This window comes from Bombyx mandarina, chromosome 02 (assembly GCF_030267445.1).
Source record: "Bombyx mandarina strain Sakado chromosome 02, ASM3026744v2".
Taxonomy (NCBI): domain Eukaryota; kingdom Metazoa; phylum Arthropoda; class Insecta; order Lepidoptera; family Bombycidae; genus Bombyx; species Bombyx mandarina.
Genome location: NC_143209.1, coordinates 3,017,600 through 3,038,168, shown reverse-complemented (window position 1 = coordinate 3,038,168; position 20,569 = coordinate 3,017,600). Strand labels below are relative to the sequence as shown.

The following is a 20,569-nucleotide window of genomic DNA, read 5'->3' as shown; positions in this document are numbered from 1 at the left end:
CGTACTGAGCTGTAACTAACGCCATCTATGTATATGGGAACGTAAGCAACGCCATCTATATATAGGGAACCTAACCAACGATCTGTGTAAAAGGACAACGCAACTAACGCCATCTATGTACCCAGGGACGAACTCTACATTAGTGTTTAAGAGGTTATCGGCGGTCAGGTGAGAGCACAACGAGGTCAGTGCGAACTCGTTATACGCCGCACTGGGAGTACGTACTGTAGTCATAACAACAAAACGTCTAGTTTATCTAGTAGTTATTATCCGTGCAATTCTGCAGACCGTACGCTTAATAATATAGTTAGTGAGTTCGGATTAACGCGGGAAACAAACTCACGTCCAATATCCTTCGGTCCCCCTCGACGGCCTTCCTGAGCGCGGCCACGTCGGCCTCAAGCCGCGCCAGTGTCCCGGGCAACTGCTCTAGGACCTTCAAATCTGAAAACGTATGACAGTGACGGTGTACATGACAGTATACATGCCAGTGACAGTTTATATGACAGTGATAGTATACATGACCAGGCAACTGTCAGAGACGTCGGACGTCTAGCCAGTCGGGCCGCGACGAGTTCTGAAATGGATGATTCGTAACCGGAACGGCCCCTTGGGATACCAGCGACTGGGTACGAATAAAAAAAAAAAATTTTTTTTCATCTTTCTGTCATCGAGCTGTCAACTGTCAAAAACGTCAGACGTCTAGCCAATCAAGCCGCGACGGGTTCTGAAATGGACGAGTCACTCACGGGTCAGCTGCGAGGTGATCTGGTGCGCGTGTCCATTGCCGAGACGGACGCTGCGGTGCTGGGTCGTCGCTTCGGGCTCGCTCTACACAGGGAACGAGAATGTTCTATTATATCTGTCTACCCACAACTCCGAAACTCAATGTACAAACAAGCACAAATATGGACTTTTTGGCGGGAACGCGAGGAGTGAAGTTGTGTGATTTATTTTATTTTGTTTATTTAGTGTTTCTTCAAGTTTAAATGTGAAATAATAAATGTGTAATAACGGTGGTTTATTAACTATTTAATGTCTGCGAAAGTGCACGAATGTGGGAAAATGAAACAAAGCCGCTGGACGTAACTTCTCGGGATCCTCCAAAAAGTCCACTGAAAAAGTCTCAGTAAATAACCACCATTTTACTGAGATTATATTATTTCATCCCATATCATCAAATTTCATTTAATTTCATCCCAGTTGATTAATGTCTCAAATTAATCACCTTCATTTCATTTCACTCCATATTATCATTTTTCATAAAAATAAGAATATCAATTAAACTAAGATATGACTTAACAGTCTTAGTTACCAGGTCATAAAATCCCTTAAAAAAACGAATGTCGAATGATAACAATTCAGTCGTTGGCAACAACTAGACCTAAATTGTAAAGCACCCGTAAAATTATATTTAAATAAAATATTATTAATGAAACTGCTTTTAGGGATCATGTATCTGAAAACGTATTATTTATTATTGAAGAATTTATGGTATATTTATATATTAAGAAGAAAGCGTTTTTGTTAAGGGAAAAGGAAAAAATGGACGTTAAATCTGAAGGGGATACGGGAGATTCTGAAATATATGAAAAAAAATTTTTTTTTTAATAAGTGCTTCTGAGCAAACATATCCATAGCCGATCAGCTTCGGCCAGTGCTGTCACTCGAAATTTGAAGTTGACAATTGTAACGAGGCACTTTTCGTTTGTTATTCGATTGATAATACGAATCGATTTAATTCCAATCGTTCTGACTCTATAGTCGCCATTTTCTTTGCCGTTCATTTTACTTACTACGCGGTCGCTCGCTGAGTTTTTCAGTGAAATACCGAGATAAACAGATATGAGGATTAAAAATCTAAAGATTCAAATCCATGAGCACCGCACAGCATGAGCACAATGTGAAAAACCTAGTATTGTATACGTCCATGCCATGCATGTAGGGATTGCAATGTTTGGATTCTTGGAACAAATGACAATCGATATGATTTTTATTTCTATATAATCACGTGTTGATTTTTACCTCCTTTTAACGGAATATGGCGGATCAGTCAAAGACTATATTCCTTAGAGTGGTCATCAAAGATTAACGAGATGAGAATGGACATTAGATCGCATATGTGTTACAGGGATGGGTTGAGGAGAGGGGCGATAGAGCTTATATTACGTACAACACTAACATCGAGTGTGTCGATGTACTCGTCCTCGGAGTCGTGTCGCGTGCGTTGCGCCGCCGGTGAGGACGCGCCACTCGCCGACCGAGAACCTGAGCGGCAATGTACAGTGAACTTCGCTATACCCTACCTTCGGAGCTTAAACAAAACGCACAAGCGAGATGTACGCGATTGAGTCTGAGATACACATGTCACCGCCCACCTTGAGGCATGAGGTTCAAGCCTCAACTGAGGTGCCCTTCGAACCGACGCTCAACAGTTCCGCGGCAGATATGGGCATGGCCCTGGTAACATACTCAAAGAATGCTTCGTAATATGTCGCTCATCGACATCTGCCAATATTGTATTTGTAGCGGGTAGTTATCATAGAACACAAGATATTTGACAAATACCCGAATTTCGCTTACAATATTTTCAAGATAAGCTTGCATACATAAATACGGAGTAGAGTTCATCCGTACTACCTGGAGCCACTGCGTTCATCCACAGTCCGTTTCTAGAGGTCTTTTCTGCCACATACCATCCGGCTTTGGAATGAGCTCCCCTCCACGGTGTTTCCCGAGCGCTATGCCATGTCCTTCTTCAAACGAGGCTTGAGGAGAGTATTAAGCGTTTGGCAGCGGCTTTACTCTGCCTTTGGCATTGCTGACATCCATGGGCGACGGTAACCACTCACCATCAGGTTCGCCGTATACTCGTCTGCAGTCTGCGTTTTAGCTTCGGATCTTCCTTTGGTCGTTCTAGTTTCTCCAAGGTTGAACGATTAAAGGATCAGTTGAACGGTCGGTTCGTTCCTTGTCGTCTCTTTTGTGTCCATCTTTTCGGAAGTCAAAAAAATGTACTGCGTGCCACTCGCTGGTCACGTACGCCCTCCTTCCATTCCTTTTCGAATTCTTGTCAAGTCTCTGTCTTAGACTGTCTATCTTTTTTTTTAATCCTACCTAAGCTGATAACCTTGAGAGGCTAATTCAGCGAAACCTTAACTAGTAGGTGAGCTCACGGGGCTCAAACCTAATGACGTTGCTAAGACGAACCCTAGCAAAGGGCCGTGCTTCGCAGAATCTACCACCGGATCGGAAACGCGACCCACTGAGAAAATCCGGCGAGAAACTCAGTGGGCTGTGTCTGAGGGTTAATTTACTCGTCGAGCCCTTCATCGCAAGCGACGGGTCCGACGAGAACGGTGACCGGTGCTTGAGGTACCTAAAAGCACCGTTAGTGGATCGGGAGGATCCGAAATGACGTGTCTGTCTATGTCTAGTCATTATAGGTCTTACGTCCTGTCAAATACGGTTGCAAAGAGGTTGCACGCCACGACAAACGTCGAGTTCCCTGTAATCTCTCACCGGCTGGCGTGTTGTGCGCCGAGCGGACCCTCGCGAGCACGTCCCCCGCCACGAGCTCCAGGTCGCTGTTGGGAAACTCCTGGTCGTCGTCGTCGACGGACAGGAACGAGGCGACGTCTGAACTGTACGACATCGTTTCGACTATCTGTAAAGAGTTTCACTTCGAATTGTACAAACTTCATTGTACAAACAGAGCCGGACTGTACCGAATTATGAATGCGGGTCGTCGTACCCTCTTACGGGGGCACGAAACGGGACTCGGGACTAACTCATCTGCCCGGGCAGAAGCTCCCTGCCACACAGGGCAGGACTGAAGTGGATGCAGGGTGAGATGGGGGGGGGGATGTTCGCAGCGTGTACGGCTGTAGTTTATATATACATATACATAGTACGATGGGCTTGACTATTGTGCGAAGTGATGCCCGTGGACGCTACGCCCCGGCGCCGGCTACTGTCCTCTGCTTCGATGAGCTTTTTTCTCCCTTTTTTTGATGGGTGGATGAGCTATGAGCTCACAGCCCACCTGGTGTTACTAGAGCCCATAGACATCCACGACGTAAATACGCCACCCACCTTGAGATATAAGTTCTAAGGTCTCAAGTATAGTTACAACGGTTGCCCCACCCTTTAACCGAAGCCCATTACTGCTTCACGGTAGAAATAGGCAGAGTGGTGGTACCCATCCACACGGACTCATAAGAGGTCCTACCACCAGTAATAAACCGTGTACCGAATTGAGATATGTATATGTATATATATTGGAAGTTCAAAAATTTGCCTACGTTTGCCGCTAGGGGCGCTGCTCCAACTGCATACAAATAAGAGTTAACTTTTACGCTATCGAGAACGTTAAACTCGCACTAAGCACACTGGTCCCGTACGAGAACACGTCGGAACGATTCTAAACTAACTTTGTGTAATTCCTCGACGTACGCCTGCATAGCTTCGTTTGCAGTCATGTTACCGAGCTTGTTCCACGATTCCCATTTCGCTCTGTAAACATACAAAATAATTAATTTTTGGATGGATTAGCTTCAACATTTTTTGCCCCTAAAAACTGCCACTGAAAATAATTAGACTTCATTCGTGAAATACGAAGTCTGGAGGGTAAGGAGCAGAAAACAGTAAGTTATTGAAGTGAAACTTCTTTAGAATCGTTTTGATTTCAAAGTCGATGAAACGAAAAAATAAGTCCATAGAGACACAAACATATAAATGTATAGGATTCAGCCGGCGAGAGAATGAGATAGAGCACATCACACGTTCTCAGTGTAGTGTTTTTTTAATACAGCGCCATCTGTGAGATTTTTTAATACTAACGTGTGTATGAAACCGCTTGTAGTGAATTTTAATTTAGGATTATACGTGAAGTTAAAATATCAGTTCACAGAGGGCGCTAGCTCATACTATAAAAGATGATTTACAATTATTTACTAATGGCAAAATTTTACATATATACTTAGACATTTAGGATAATTGTATCTTAATTTTTGAACGTTTCACTTCTACCACGTGTGAATTGCACACATGTATTTTTTTGGTTGGAAGACTCACCGAAATGGCGCTAGTGTGGCAAGTGGAAATGATATGAACATAGCAGCTTTAAACAGAGTGAGGTGTACTAGTTTGAAGTGAAGTGTGCTAGTTTATGGGGCTGTTTTTAAAGCTCTTTCGTCTTTCTCTTTCTTTCTTTTTTTTATTGCTTAAAGGGGTGGACGAGCTCACAGCCCACCTTTTGTTAAGTGGTTACTGGAGCCCATAGACATCTATAACGTAAATGCGCCACCCACCTTGAGATATATGTTCTAAGGTCTCAAGTATAGTTACAACGGCTGCCCCGCCCTTCAAACCGAAACGCATTACTGATTCACGGCAGAAATGGGCAGGGTGGTGGTACCTACCCGCGCGGACTCTCATGAGGTCCTACTACTAGTAATTTAAAATCGAAGGGCTGACCGACCTGTTCACCACGTCCCAGAAGCCAGGTTTCGGTTTGTCACAGGGTCCTTCCGTGGCCTGCTTGTAATAGCTGTAGAAGCGGAGCATTAGCTCGTTGCTGGGCTGATACGACCCTGGAACGAAAGTGAACCGTAAGTGATTGCAGAAGATCCTTCTTTTTTATGAACGGGGGATTACAGGTGGCCCAGAGGCCTTTCCAGTTTCACCAGGACAGGTGGACGAGCAGACCGGATATCCTGGGAAACTGTAGTGAAACCCAGTCGTAGGGGTTTAACAACACTCCTACACAGAAACGGCTTTACCTATGACGTAGGACGTAGCGCTGATAGAGAGCGACGATCTAAATACTCTTTTTTTTTGCCCTTATAGGCAGACGACAGCCCACTTGCTGGTGAGCGGTTAACGTTGCCCATGGACTTCAGCAATGCCAGGGGCAGAGCCTACCGCCTGCTCTCAATGAACCTGTCACATTTATACCTATCCCATTTTAACCGCGCGCTTACTAGAGGCCGCCAGGGTAATGATTGCACACGAGCGCTATATGGACTGTTTTTATTACTCTTGTACGCGGTCTATTGAGGTTCGCGGGGATCTTCTAGATGCAAGCAGCGCAAGACCGATCGTTGTGGCGAGACTTGGGGGAGGCCATGTCCAGCAGAGGACGTCTGTGGACTGATAGAATAGGCAGACGAGCATACGGCCCATCTCATGGAGCGGTTATCTTCGCTCATGGTCGTCCGCAAGGCTGAGGGTACATTCAAGCCTCTGTCTACCGTACAATAGCGCTAAAAACGACTTTGCCTGTTTGAATGGTATGGTCTGCTTGTCTAATACTGTCAGATCTCTGCTGCGCATTCTTCAATCGAATCTCGATGAAATGGGTTATGCTGTTCCCAATGAACAGCAGGCATCCAAATTAAATTTACCAATCATATTATTATGTTGTGTTTTGATGATTAAATAAAACAGCCATGCAATTCCAGGTCTTGTTTCAATTTCACTTTCACGTGGTTGCGTTTAGACGTTATAACATATTACATAACGTCGTCCAATACGTCAATACGTATGCTGATACGTCAAGTTTTTTATGTAGTTAAGTATTTAAATTAGTTAATTAAGAAAGTTATTTAGTTAAGTATTTTCTCAATCGCGATTTGTTCACTAGACATCGATGCCTCGAACAGTGGCGTGGCGATCTTAACTCGCACCCAGAGCACAATACCTTTTTAGCGTAATATTTTCCAGAAATACTGCTTCACGGCAGATATAGGCGGGGTGGTGGTAGGTACCTACCCGTGGGGACTCGCAAGAGGTCCTACCATCAGTAATAACGCAAATTACAATTTTGCGGGTTTGATTTTTGCTACAAGATGTTACCCGCTTGTGCGCTTCCGAATTCGAGACTTGGTCCATTGATTAGGTCAAGGAAAATGTCAATTTAAATTGGAATTTATCACTCTCCGGGACTGATTGATGATTATCCCTTTATTTTCTTTTTGTTTCGACAAACGCATTTGACTATTACATTCGTGATATGTATTTAAATTTAAATCGCTAATTTCCGAACATTCTTTGTTTACACAACAGATATGACCTTTCATCGATCTCATGCGTCATTATTATACGATAATATGAATTAACATTATGATAATACAATAAATACTATAACTATTATGAATAAAAGATTTATTTTGTTCATGAAATTTTTTACTTATTCTTTGTACCACTGATTTTATTGACGGTTGTCACTCACCGTCGGGCGAGCCGTCTGCTTTCGATAAAAAAAGACATAATTCGCACCGGTTTACACATCTCTATACTAATAACTAATATATAAATCTACAGTGGTTTTTACGGATGTTCCGTTATAACTACTGAACCGTACATCCGATTGACTTGAAACTTGGTATCCATGTAGAAAATACATGTACTTAACGGATAGGCTAATATTTATATGAGTGCTGGACTCTCTACGCCAGTTGCGGGGGTGTTAATGATGAGAAATGATCTCTTGAATCTTCGTGGGGGTGAGAAATAATAATGTTAATTTTAAATGCCCAGCGAAGCGGACAAGTGAAGCTAGTCTTGCTATAAACAATGATGACACAGAATTCAACAGGTCGTCCCACCAAACAGACGACTGGCAGTTCAACATTCATGTTCCTATTAATATTTATTGAATTAAATCATTGCAGCCAACGCGACGGGAAGAAAATGAAATAACCAAATCGCCAAAATTACTTATACATAACATACATAAATAATTAAAATTATATGTCAAAAATTAATTTGAAGTCGTCGTGGCCTAAAGGATAAGACGTCCGGTGCATTCGTGTTGAAGCGATGCACCGGTGTTCGAATCCCGCAGGCGGGTACCAATTTTTCTAATGAAATACGTACTTGACAAATGTTCACGATTGACTTCCACGGTGAAGGAAAAACATCGTCCAATAAAAATCAAAACCCGCAAAATTATAATTTGTGTAATTACTGGTGGTAGGACCTCTTGTGAGTCCGCACGGGTGGGTAGGCACCACCGCCCCGCCTATTTCTTCCGTGAAGCAGTAATGCGTTTCGGTTTGAAGGGTGGGGCAGCCGTTGTGACTATACTGAGACCTTAGAACTATACCTCAAGGTGTGTGGCGCATTTACGTTGTAAATGTCTATGGGCTCCAGTAACCACTTAACACCAGGTGGGCTGTGAGCTCGTCCACACATCTTAGCAATAAAAAAAAAATTAAACACTCAACAAACGCCAAATTGTCAAAATAAATAATAATGATTCTTTTTTTAAATTACTAACCTAAATAACGTTGAGAACACAAAATAAAAATCGTATCATAATTATTTAATTACTAGCGACCCGCCCTCGCTTCGCTTCGGAAACATTAAAACACACATGAAACAAACAAAAAAAAAGTAGCCTATGTTCATCAGGGACAATGTCGGCTTCTAATGGAAAAAGAATTTTTCAAATCGGTCCAGTAGTTTCGGAGCCTATTCGAAACAAACAAACAAATCTTTCCTCTTTATAATATTAGTATAGATAATAATAATAATAATAATAAGTATAGATTACCAATGTAAAAATAAATTTATTATTACGATTATATCATCATCAATACAACAAAATGTTACAGCTAAAGCACATTATATGAATAAAATTAAGATTACACATTTAAATAGTACTAGTGGTCCCGCAGTAGTCGAAATTCGACTATAATTAATTGGAATTGTAGGTTTGTACACTATTATGATTGTATTTTATACTTCTATAATCACAAATTACGCCAAGACTACACTATAAAAAATATTAACAAAGACAAACAATATTTAATCTATTCTCAATTTGACAACAGACGTCAAGAACAAAAGTTTGACAATAAATAGTAAGCATGCGTGTGTGCGTCAAATACATGGTATGTAGTGTGTGTAATGTTTTCATCATTGATTTAATGTATCTTTTATGTATTATTTTAAAAAAATATTAGCATTGTGCACTTCTTCTCTATATTCTCTATAAGTGTGGAAAATTTCATACTCCTCCGTCCGCGCAATTTTCGTAAAAAGGGATACAAAGTTTTTGCTTCACGTATTAATATATAGATGACAGATCGAAACTGACATTATGAACGTCATTATAAATTCAGAACGTCAAACTGTAGAAAGATATTTCAAACTAAAATAATATTTAAAAAAAAAAGTTAGCTAATTGCCGTGTAAGAAGAAATCATAGTAATCATAAGGCTCAAAAGTACCGTTACCACAGCCAAAGGTTATTGTTTGCGGTGAGGCCTGAACGAGAATCTCATCTTCGCATTAGTGGTTCACAGAAAACCGAGGGAAGAGAGTAAGTACCAATTACGCGGTATAAGGCGCTTTTAAGTTAACTACTATAGAGTACAATCTAAATAAACTAAACTCTAGTTTTTTTAAAGAGTTAACGCGTTCATTTTTTTTTAAATTACAAATTTTTGTGGACGAGCTCGACCCACCTGGTGTTAAGTGGTGGCCCACAGACATCTACAACGTATATGCTGCCAACCTAAGATACGAGTTCTAAGGTCTCAGTATAGTTACAACGGCTGCCCCACCCTTCAAACCGAAACGCATTACTGCTTCACGACAGAAATAGACAAAGTGTGTTTCCCGAGCGCTATGACATGTCCTTTTTCAAACGAGGCTTGTAGAGAGTATTAAGCGGTAGGCAGCGGCTTGGCTCTGCCCCTGGCATTGCTGAAGTCCATGGGTGACCGTAACCACTCATAATCAGGTGGGCCGTATGCTTGTCTGCCTACAAGGGTAATAAAAAAAAAGGTGGTACCTACCGGTGCTAAGCAAGTGGTAAGCGTTTTTGCTGTCTCCAATTATCAAGACGAAATCGGAGAACGCTAAAACATTACCTACGAGTAAGATGATTGAGGATAACGCATGTCTCACGAATTGAATCAATTCGAAATCGTGGCGGCCTATAGGATAAAACGCCCGGTGTAGTTGTATGCGAGCGATTCAACAATAAAAGGGTTCAAATCAGGCATGCAAACTAGCACGAGGGGCGTCTCAAAATTACAATCATACTGTGAAGATTAGCATTACCCTTGCCCGAGGACAATTTTTCTAATGAAGTACGTATCTACTCAACAATTGTTCACGATTGACTTCCACGGTTTTTTTTGTCCTACCTATGCTGATAGCCTTGAGCGGCTATATCAGCGTAACCTTAACTAGTAGGTGAGCTCACGGGGCTCAAACCTGATGACGTTGCTAACACGAGCCCTAGCAAGAGCCGTGCTTCGCAGAATCTACCACCGGATCGGAAACGCGACCCACTGAGAAGATCCGGCGAGAAACTCAGTGGGCTGTGTCTGAGGGTTAATTTACTCGTCGAGCCCTTCGTCGCAAGCGTCTCTCACGAATTGAGTCAATTCGAAATCGTGGCGGCCTATAGGATAAAACTCCCGGTGTAGTTGTATGCGAGCGATTCGATTGTAAAAGGATTAAAATTAAGCATGCGAGCTAGCACGAGGGGCGTCTCAAAATTATAGCCATACGGCGAAGATTAGCCTTACCCTTACCCGAGGACAATTTTTCTAATGAAATACGTACTCAACAATCACGATCGACGTCCACGGTGAAGGAATAACATCGTGTAATAAAAATCAAACCCGCAAAATTATAATTTGCGTAATTACTGGCGGTAGGACCTTTTGTGAGTCCGCACGGGTAGGTACCACCACCCGGCCTATTTCTGGCGTGAAGCAGTAATACGTTTCGGTTTGAAGGGTGGGGCAGCCGTTGTAACTATACTTGAGACCTTAGAACTTATATCTCAAGGTGGGTGGCGCATATACGTTATACATGTCTGTGGGCTCCAGTAAACACTTAACATCAGGTGGGCTGTGAGCTCGTCCACCCATCTAATCAATAACAAAAAAGGATGATTAGACGAGTAGATGAACCTCTATGGCCCAACCAGGATTATAAAAGGTGCAGTGCAACTAAAGGCTATGAATGAGCCAAGGACGTGTCGTAACGCTCAGGAAAAAACACGTCGGTTGAAATACGTTTCAAAGCCAAGGCGTTTTAAGAATATAATTTACAATAAAGAATTCTGCTTATATGATAGGAAAATCCCTATTAATGGCTCAGAGCACTTGTGGAATACGAGGTACAAAACTCCGCAAACTCAAGGCCCTTTGTAGATTTATGTAAGTAGATGAAGTGAAAGGTGAAAATAAAAAAAAAGTTTTCGTATCTGCCCCTACTTCATTTTTATTATAAACGAATACCCATGAGACATTATGTAATTCGAGTTAAAAAATAATAATCGAATAATTGACTATGGTCCAGTGAAGGTCTTTAGACCTCTCTAATGCCAAGTGGCGTTATTAAAATTGAATTTACGTTACGTCACCGCGAAAAAAAAAAGACGTGTTATCTAAACATCTGTTTTGAGTCTTCAGACATTCTAATTATTTGTTTTTTTTTTTATTTAGTGGATAACGCAACTAGCATAGAGTGTTTATACATCAAAAGATTCGTTCGACATTTACCACAGTCGTTCAACCTGTATTGCCTCTTTTACTTTAGTAGAGGTCCCGCAGTAGTCGAAATTCGACTATAATTAATTGGAATTGTAAGTTTGTGCACTATTATGATTGTATTTTATACTTCTATAAACACAAATTTCGCTAAGACTACACTATAAAAAATATTAACAAAGACAAACAATATTTAATCTATTCTCAATTTGACAACAGACGTCAAGAACAAAAGTTTGACAATAAATAGTATGCATGCGTGTGTGCGTCAAATACATAGTATGTAGTGTGTGTAAGTTTTTCTTTATTGATTTAATGTATCTTTTATGCATTATTTAAAAAAAATATTAGCATTGTGCACTTCTTCTCTATATTCTCTATAAGTGTGGAAAATTTCATACTCCTCCGTCCGCGCAATTTACGTAAAAAGGGATACAAAGTTTTTGCTTCACGTATTAATATATAGATAAATTACAAGCGGCCCGCTGCGGCTCCGCTCGGGTCTTTAACAAAAATTTCAAAGATATTTGACGTGGTTTATTTTTTTAAATAAAAAAAACACTTATTGCGGCTTAACTATAATAGTTAAGACACATGCTGTCACGACCCTTTTTGTAAATAATAATGTGTTCTACAAAGTCGTAGTACATTATTTTATTCTATCATCAATAGTTATCGCAGGGCACGCGATGTAAAAAATATTTTACGTAATTTTTTTACACGTTGGGTTACATTATTGGAGTTTTAGTAAGGATCCCCAATTTTTTTCAAAAACATTATAGCCTATGTCACTCGGGATTAGTGTAGCTTCCAAACAGTGAAAGAATTTTTCAAATCGGTTCAGTAGTTTCGGAGCGTATTCAATACAAACAAACAAACAAACCTTTTCTGTTTATAATATATTATTATATATTATTATTATTATATTATTAGTACAGATCAAAACAACATTTGACCAGACCACTAATGATTTAAAAAGAAAAAAAAAATACGCGTCACCTTGACGGAACGTAAAAACTGCATTACGGGTGACGTCATACGTGTCTAAAATCAACAATGATCTAACCATAGCTCATAGACTAGTATGCAATGAATAACTTATATTGTCTATGCGACTAAATTAACATCATTGTGATCGATGTATAGCTTTAACAATAACAGACTATAATATTTATTTATTGAAATTGGGGATTCAAAATTTCATTCACACTTTTGAGCGCCATGACATGTCCTTTTTTTTTGCTTAGATGGGTGGACGAGCTCACAGCCCACCTGGTGTTAAGTGTTTACTGGAGCCCATAGACATCTACGACGTAAATGCGCCACCCACTTTAAAAATAAATAAGAAAAATAAGAAATATATCAAAAGCCACCGACGCTCTAAACCATGCCCAAAGACTGAAATGGAAGAAATGGTGACAAGATGGATGATGGACCAAAAGAGTTACTTTGTGTACTAGTAATAGTAAGTAGTAATAGTAAAATACAATATTACAATTAGGTACCCATTACATTAATTCCAAAATGTTATTCTGAGATTTATCTGCAGATAAATATAATATCGTGTGCGTCTTGTCAATCGCGCCCTCACCCGTCTCACCCCGCCACATACCTCAGGAGGTGACTAGCGCTTCCGCGCGCACTATAGTAATGTACCTAGTCAGGTCATAAGTATTGTCACACAGTAAAAACTTTTTTTTAGAATGCTGGCCACAAAAAAGTTTATTGAATTCGAATTTCGAATTGTTCATGAAAATAAAAATGTATACTTTTAGAATTTTACTCATTTTTAAATATGGAGTGGACGTTTAAAGAAGACCGTGTTGCAGTTATTGCGTTGCATCGTTGCGTTTACGCGCCAATTCAAATTGTTAACATACTGAAAAATTTGAATATAACCAAAAGATTCGTTTATCGTACCATCAAACGATACAATGAAGACTCTAGTGTAGATGACAGGTCAAGAAGTGGTCGCCCTCGGTCTGTTAGGACTCCAGCAGTGATAAAAGCTGTGAAGGCGCGAATTCAAAGAAATCCCAAACGTAAGCAGAAACTGTTGGCCCTTCAGATGCAAGCAGAACCACGGTGAAAAGGGTGTTAAATGAAGACTTAGGGCTTCGGGCATATCGAAGAAAAACAGGACATCGTTTGAATGCTCGTCTAATGGACCTGAGACTGAAGAGATGCCGCGCTTTGTTGAAGCGGTACGCGGGAAAAAAATATCGGGAAATTCTTTTTTCGGATGAAAAAATTTTTACCGTAGAAGAGAGCTACAACAAACAAAATGATAAGGTGTACGCACACAGTAGTGAAGAAGCGAGCAACCGTATTCCGCGTGTCTAACGAGGTCATTTTCCATCCTTGCTCATGGTATGGTTGGGAGTTTCTTATTGGGGCTCAACAGAGGTACATTTTTGTGAGAAAGGTGTAAAAACGAATGCAGTTGTGTATCAAAATACAGTCCTGACGAACCTTGTGGAACCTGTTTCTCATACCATGTTCAATAACAGGCACTGGGTATTCCAACAAGATTCGGCGCCAGCTCATAGAGCGAAGAGCACACAAGACTGGCTGGCGGCGCGTGAAATCGACTTCATCCGGCACGAAGACTGGCCCTCCTCCAGTCCAGATTTGAATCCGTTAGATTACAAGATATGGCAACACTTGGAGGAAAAGGCGTGCTCAAAGCCTCATCCCAATTTCGAGTCACTCAAGACATCCTTGATTAAGGCAGCCGCCGATATTGACATGGACCTCGTTCGTGCTGCGATAGACGACTGGCCGCGCAGATTGAAGGCCTGTATTCAAATCACGGAGGTTATTTTGAATAAACTTTAGTGTCATAAGAATCTATGTTTTGTTAAGTTCATTTTGGTATATGAATGGTTACATAATGAATAAACTTGTTTCAATTATTTTACATTAAACATGTGACAGAATTTATGACCTGACTAGGTATATAGTGTGCCTAATAAAAATAAAAAAAAATACAGACTCAAGATTACTCAACCGGGTTCCTACCACGATTTTCACATTCAATTTGTTCCAAATATGTTCAAGGTGTTGTAAGCGCCACTTACACGTATACAGTCTAGCCGTCATCATCATAGCCACTGTACCTGACAACTGATTATTTATTTATTAAGTTGCATCAACAATGTGATCATCGATAATACAAAACATTGACAAACTGACAAAAGTTCATGGAAGATGTCACCTCAATCTATAATTGCAATCGACAGTGCATTAACAACAAAAATAAAAAGAATAAATAACTAAGATTTTGTTTACATTTGATTGATTGCTTTTTTTTTATTGCTTAGATGTGTGGACGAGCTCACAGCCCACCTGGTGTTAAGTGGTTACTGGAGCCCATAGACATCTACAACGTAAATGCGCCACACACCTTGAGATATAAGTTCTAAGGTCACAGTATAGTCACAACGGCTGCCCCACCCTCCAAACCGAAACGCATTACTGCTTCACGGCAGAAATAGGCGGGGCGGTGGTACCTACCCGTGCGGACTCACAAGAGGTCCTACCACCAGTAAAAAAGATGCTTAAGATTAATTTCACTTAAAATCAGTGGAATTGTGTAGTGTAAATGTGAAATTCACGGTAATGACGTGTTAAATATTTTTCTACGTAAAATCAGTTCTGTTGTGTGGGTACTCCCAGATTATTAGCGTAACGACGAAATATTGATAGCGACTTTTTATATTAACTTCTTTTTATTCGAATTGTTCTTTGTCTGCTCACACGGATAACCGAGGGAACACTGAAGGATTGAAAAATAAATAATAGTTTAAAAAAACTAACAAAATACGCTTTCATAGAAAATGTAACTAAGATATCTATATATTAATACGTGAAGCAAAAACTTTGTATCCCTTTTTACTAAAATTGCGCGGACGGAGGAGTATGAAATTTTCCACACTTATAGAGAATATAGAGAAGAAGTGCACAATGCTAATATTTTTTCAAAGTAATGCATAAAAGATACAGTAAATCAGTAAAGAAAACATCACACACACTACATACCATGTATTTGACGCACACACGCATGCATACTATTTATTGTCAAACTTTTGTTTTTGTCGTCGTTTGTCAACCTAGACCTATATAGTAGGGACACGACATATTGTTCTATACGTACAAATGCTTATATAAATAGCACCCATTTTGAAGGCACACACATAAACATATATCTATCTCGTTCTTACTCAGAACTTTAACTCGCAGGAAAACAATATAACAGTATTTCAGTGCGTACATAAAATGAAACATGAATATACGTAAATATCTCCGTCTCCGTCTAATGAGGCCGAAAATCCGCCATGTTTAGCGCGCCAAATGTCATTGTCACGTCAGTTCGGCCGTCTGTTTTGGGTTGTACATTATTTATTGACTTTGATATCGATTTAATATGATTGCTTATATAAAATTTCTAATTTTATCATGCTTAAAACATACAAAAATAATAATTAAAACATATTTTATAGGATCTCAAGAAAGTCGATGTCCCAAAACTATTATCTATATCTATATATTTAAATTCATTAAGGAGCCCTCATCCGAAAAATCGAACACCATATTTTTCGGTCGGAATCTATTGATCAAGACACTAATCATAAATACCTCTTTAAAATATGTCATCAAAACATCAAGACATTCTGTTTAGATATTTCGGGAAAAAGGCTACCGACAAAATCTCTTCGGAACTATTTAAATAAATAAATAAATAATAAATAAATATTTACTAACAATCACGCCACGTTAACTGGTCCCGTGATAAGTTCGTAAAGAACTTGTGTTACAGGTAGGTACCAAATAACGGAAATAAATGTAAGATTTTTATTATACACATACATATATTTAATAGACATCCATAACCCTGGAAAAGACATTTATATTTATCATACAAATATCTTCCCTTGGCGGGATTCGAACCCGCGACCCCCTTGTGTAGTGACCATGTCACTTACCACTACACCAGACGGCCGTTATAAATATAAATAATAAAATAGTTTTATTCCGCAGTGAGTAAAACACTATTGTAAATTCGTTAAATATTTAATAATTAAGTGATTTTAGAGAGGAAGTCACAAGGAATGACGTTTTTAATAATGAATAAATGTTCTGTAGGTGTTTTTTTTTTCACTCGGTCCCTTGATAAGTTTAAAATTTGAATCACTCTCAAGTGAAAGAAAGTGATGCAAATGGTGCGGCGCACCTTCCTTGGGGTGCGCTGCGGTAGTGTGTCAGCACAACAATTAAAATAGATGGTAATAGTCTAAGAAAAACACGTACTCAAAATACGATAACATTTAGCATGCTAGAAATGGGCAGATGGCACTGTACTACGCCATATCTTTATGTTTTGCGACAAACGACAACTTTATAAAATCAGTGTAGCAACTTTTAAAAATCATCATATCGTTTACTTGGCAAATTCGACGAACTTGTCTTAGATTTCACCCATCTAAATCATATCATATTTGCACATAACAATATACCTACTTACTTCCCATTAAAGTATAAATTTTACAAATAAATAATACTCAACAATATTTAAAATAAAATGAGCCAAGAACGTTTATCGATAAAACCTGATAACATTGAAATCTTTTGTACAGCACTAAAACCGCCATGTTTTGTGGTCAGATGACGTCACAGTGGCACGAATTTTTGGTTGACGTTTCATTTCCATAGGTTTCCTACTTCAGTGGTTGTCAAATTGAGAATATATTAAATATTGTTGTTAATATTTTTAACAGTGTGAAATAAATTATTATATAATTGGCGAAATTTGTCATTATAGAAGTATAAAATACAATCATAGTGTACAAACTTACAATTCCAATTAATTATAGTCGAATTTCGACTACTGCGGGACCTCTAGTATTTATAACTACTGATACCATGCACCCCACGATTTTTTTATAATTAATATAATATAGTTAGTAAGGAATGTATGATATTTAATTAAGTATTTATTAGCCATATATTTAAGTGTATTCTGTATTTGATTTGAGAGTTCTGTACTTGATCGTAATTAGAAATTGTAAATAGACCAATAAGGAACGAGATAGAAACACTTATCAGTGAACCTCCAAAGAAAAAACAGCAATAAAGAACTCACTGGTGGTAGGACCTCTTGGGAGTCCGCACGGGTAGGTACCACCACCTTGCCTATTTCTGCCGTCAAGCAGTAATGCGTTTCGGTTTGAAGGGTGGGGCAGCCGTTGTAACTATAATGAGACCTTACAACTCATCTCTCAAAGTAGGTGGCGGCATTCACTTTGCAGACGTCTATGGGCTCCGGTAACCACTTAACACCAGGTGGGGCGTGAGCTCATCCAACCACCTAAGCAAAAAAAACAATGCATTTTTAATTGTTCGTCCTCATCAATATTCACGGTTATGTACGTTGGTTTCTGAACAATCGCTAGGGTCACGCGAGGGGCCACGGTAAATCGGTCAACGCACTACGTACGTACATGCCTAATTTAATTTTTACCAATAACAATCTTTTCTTATTATGTTACGCTTTATTTTAATACAGGCCTTCGTTAAAACCGAGATCGCTTATCTGAGCGTGAGCTCTAAAACTGCCAATTTATTTGCAAACGGGTATACGGCAAGCCAGCCGCAAAAGTCGTGGCAGGCCCAAACTCCGATGGTTAGATGGCCTAGAGCACGACCTCAAAGTTATCGGTGTCAAGGACTGGAAAGAGAAAGCCCTGATCAGAGCAGTCTGGAGAAACATACCGGACCAGGCTAGGCCCACCCTGGGCTGTAAGGCTTAAGATGAATGAATACGGCAAAGGGAAGATCTTGCACCGACCGGGTGAAATATTTCGGTAGACCGACGATTCAAATGATCTTGTTCAAAACTTGTATCTCATCTTATACCTTTAAACGAGCAATTCTTGTATATATATAATCCGAATCTCGGAAACGGCTCCAACGATTTTCATAAAATTTAGTAAACAGGGGATTTCGGGGGCGATAAATCGATCTATAGTCGGATTTTTTATTAGACGAAGTAAACTGACGTTTACTGTGTTGTCAGTTTTTGATGAAATAAAAATAGTGTTGTGACAAAGTGAACGATTGAAAAAACTCCTGAATTAATGAAATTGCCTCGATTGTCTAGTGAATAGTTAGTGTGCCGAACTGCCGATATCGGGCACGGGGTTCGAATTTTAGCCGTGTTTTGTACATACCAACGAGTTTTCGACGAAACATTATGTTCCTATGGTATCTACCTGTACTAAATACCGAGTGTTTTAAACATTAAGAAAAACATTGCGAGGAAGTTTGTAAGACTGTCCTATTTCCAATGCATCATATAGTTGAAACTATAGATGTATAAAATATAACAATTATAGGTACATAGGTAATGAAAATAAAAAAAACTGATTGTAGTTACATACTACTAGTAACATATTATTATATTGGATCACTTTAATACAATTTTATTGTAAAATATAAATAATATTCTTTTATAGTTTGAAATTAATGATTAACTCTTCACACTCATTGTTCATTTATGTGATTGAACGAGAACTGAACGCATCACTATTACTTTAAATATAGCAACATTATTTCACAAAGTGACATTAGCTACTGTCAGCTGGCTTCGTCTAATTAAAAATCCGACTATAGCTACGATTTATTTTCAGAAAATGTTGTTTTATTCGTGTTTTCAGTAATCAACTCTTCCCGACATCTATTGGCGAATAATAATACTATTTTTCTTAATTGAGGGCAACTAACCGCTTTAAAGACACAAAAAGAAGGCGTTATCAAAAAAAAAAAAAAACAAGCAAAGCTCAGTCATCATCTAGTTATGTTATTAATATGAAACAGCATAGGGTGATGATGATAAAAAAAACAATTACTCCTACTATAATTTTAGAGTAAGAGCAACGAAAATAACTTAATCAACCTGCGAAATTAAAGTAGGAGCAGCGTGAATTTGTTTCATTGGCCGTTTGTAAAGCTTCAAAGGCTGCAAAACTATGGAAGAGGCTTTTTACGGTCTACATTAAAATTATGATAATGATAATGAGAACTTCGATTTCTAAAACATATTAAAACATTGTAATGTACTTAATATTACATTAAATGAACTGGTTTCGCCGATCAACAATAAAATCGAAAACACGTTTTAATCGTTAAAGGTATTTTAATTGGTGAACAACAAAGCTCATTTAAAAAAATATATATATTTATGGTTCCTCTGGTTTAACGTGTAATTACGGTGGTTTGACCGTTTTAGCATCTCTGAAATCTCATTAGATTATCCCATATTTTACTGAGACCCCGGTCATCGTTCTCAAGGGCTCGACGAGTAAGTTAACCCTCAGACACAGCCCACTGAGTTTATCGCCGGATCTTATCAGTGGGTCGCGTTTCCGATCCGGTGGTAGATTCTGCGAAGCACGGCTCTTGCTAGGGTTCGTGTTAGCAACGTCGTCAGGTTTGAGCTCCGTGAGCTCAACTACTAGTTAAGGTTCCGCTGATATAGCCTCTGAAGGCTATCAGCTTAGGTAGGAAAAAAAACTGAGACTTTATTTCATCTTATCTCATCTCGGTTTATTTAATTTCACGTTAATTGATCACATTATAAAATAAACCAAAATCCCATCTCATTCCGCTCCTTAATATCATTTTTAATGTAATTTGAAATGATTTTTATAAAATCGACACTGGCAACAATGGCAGCACAGGAAACCAATTTCCATTTTCAAAAAAAATAAACAATATTTAAAGCAGATTAAGAAAAGTAAAAATAACGCCACAGATTCACAAATAAAACAAACGTCACATGCAAATGACTTATTACTATAATCATCTCAATATGGCCGCGCGCTACCGTCGCGGCGTCGCCGCGTCGGTGCGGTAACAACAAAAACCTGTTTCGTTTTTTTAAAACGCCATGGCGCCAATGAATTATGAATAAATATATTAATACGTGAAGCAAAAACTTTGTATCCCTTTTTACGAAAATTGCGCGGACGGAGAAGTATGAAATTTTC

The 20,569-nt window shown here is 39.1% G+C and overlaps 1 protein-coding gene across 2 annotated transcripts in view; it reads right to left on the bottom strand.

Annotated features, from left to right (window-relative positions):
• Positions 1-20,569, bottom strand: part of LOC114241922 (uncharacterized) — a 31,266-nt gene that overhangs the window by 1,509 nt on the left and 9,188 nt on the right. Inside the window, exons 2-7 of one of the 2 annotated variants that reach the window (XM_028172911.2) lie at positions 5,483-5,594; positions 4,434-4,515; positions 3,523-3,667; positions 2,183-2,268; positions 750-831; positions 344-444 (exon numbers count right to left, since the gene is read on the bottom strand). In XM_028172911.2, coding sequence (XP_028028712.2) covers positions 344-444; positions 750-831; positions 2,183-2,268; positions 3,523-3,667; positions 4,434-4,515; positions 5,483-5,594 — 608 coding nt within the window. Of the gene's footprint in view, positions 1-343; positions 445-749; positions 832-2,173; positions 2,269-3,522; positions 3,668-4,433; positions 4,516-5,482; positions 5,595-20,569 lie in introns of both variants that reach the window. The other variant, XM_028172910.2, reaches the window with a different exon arrangement.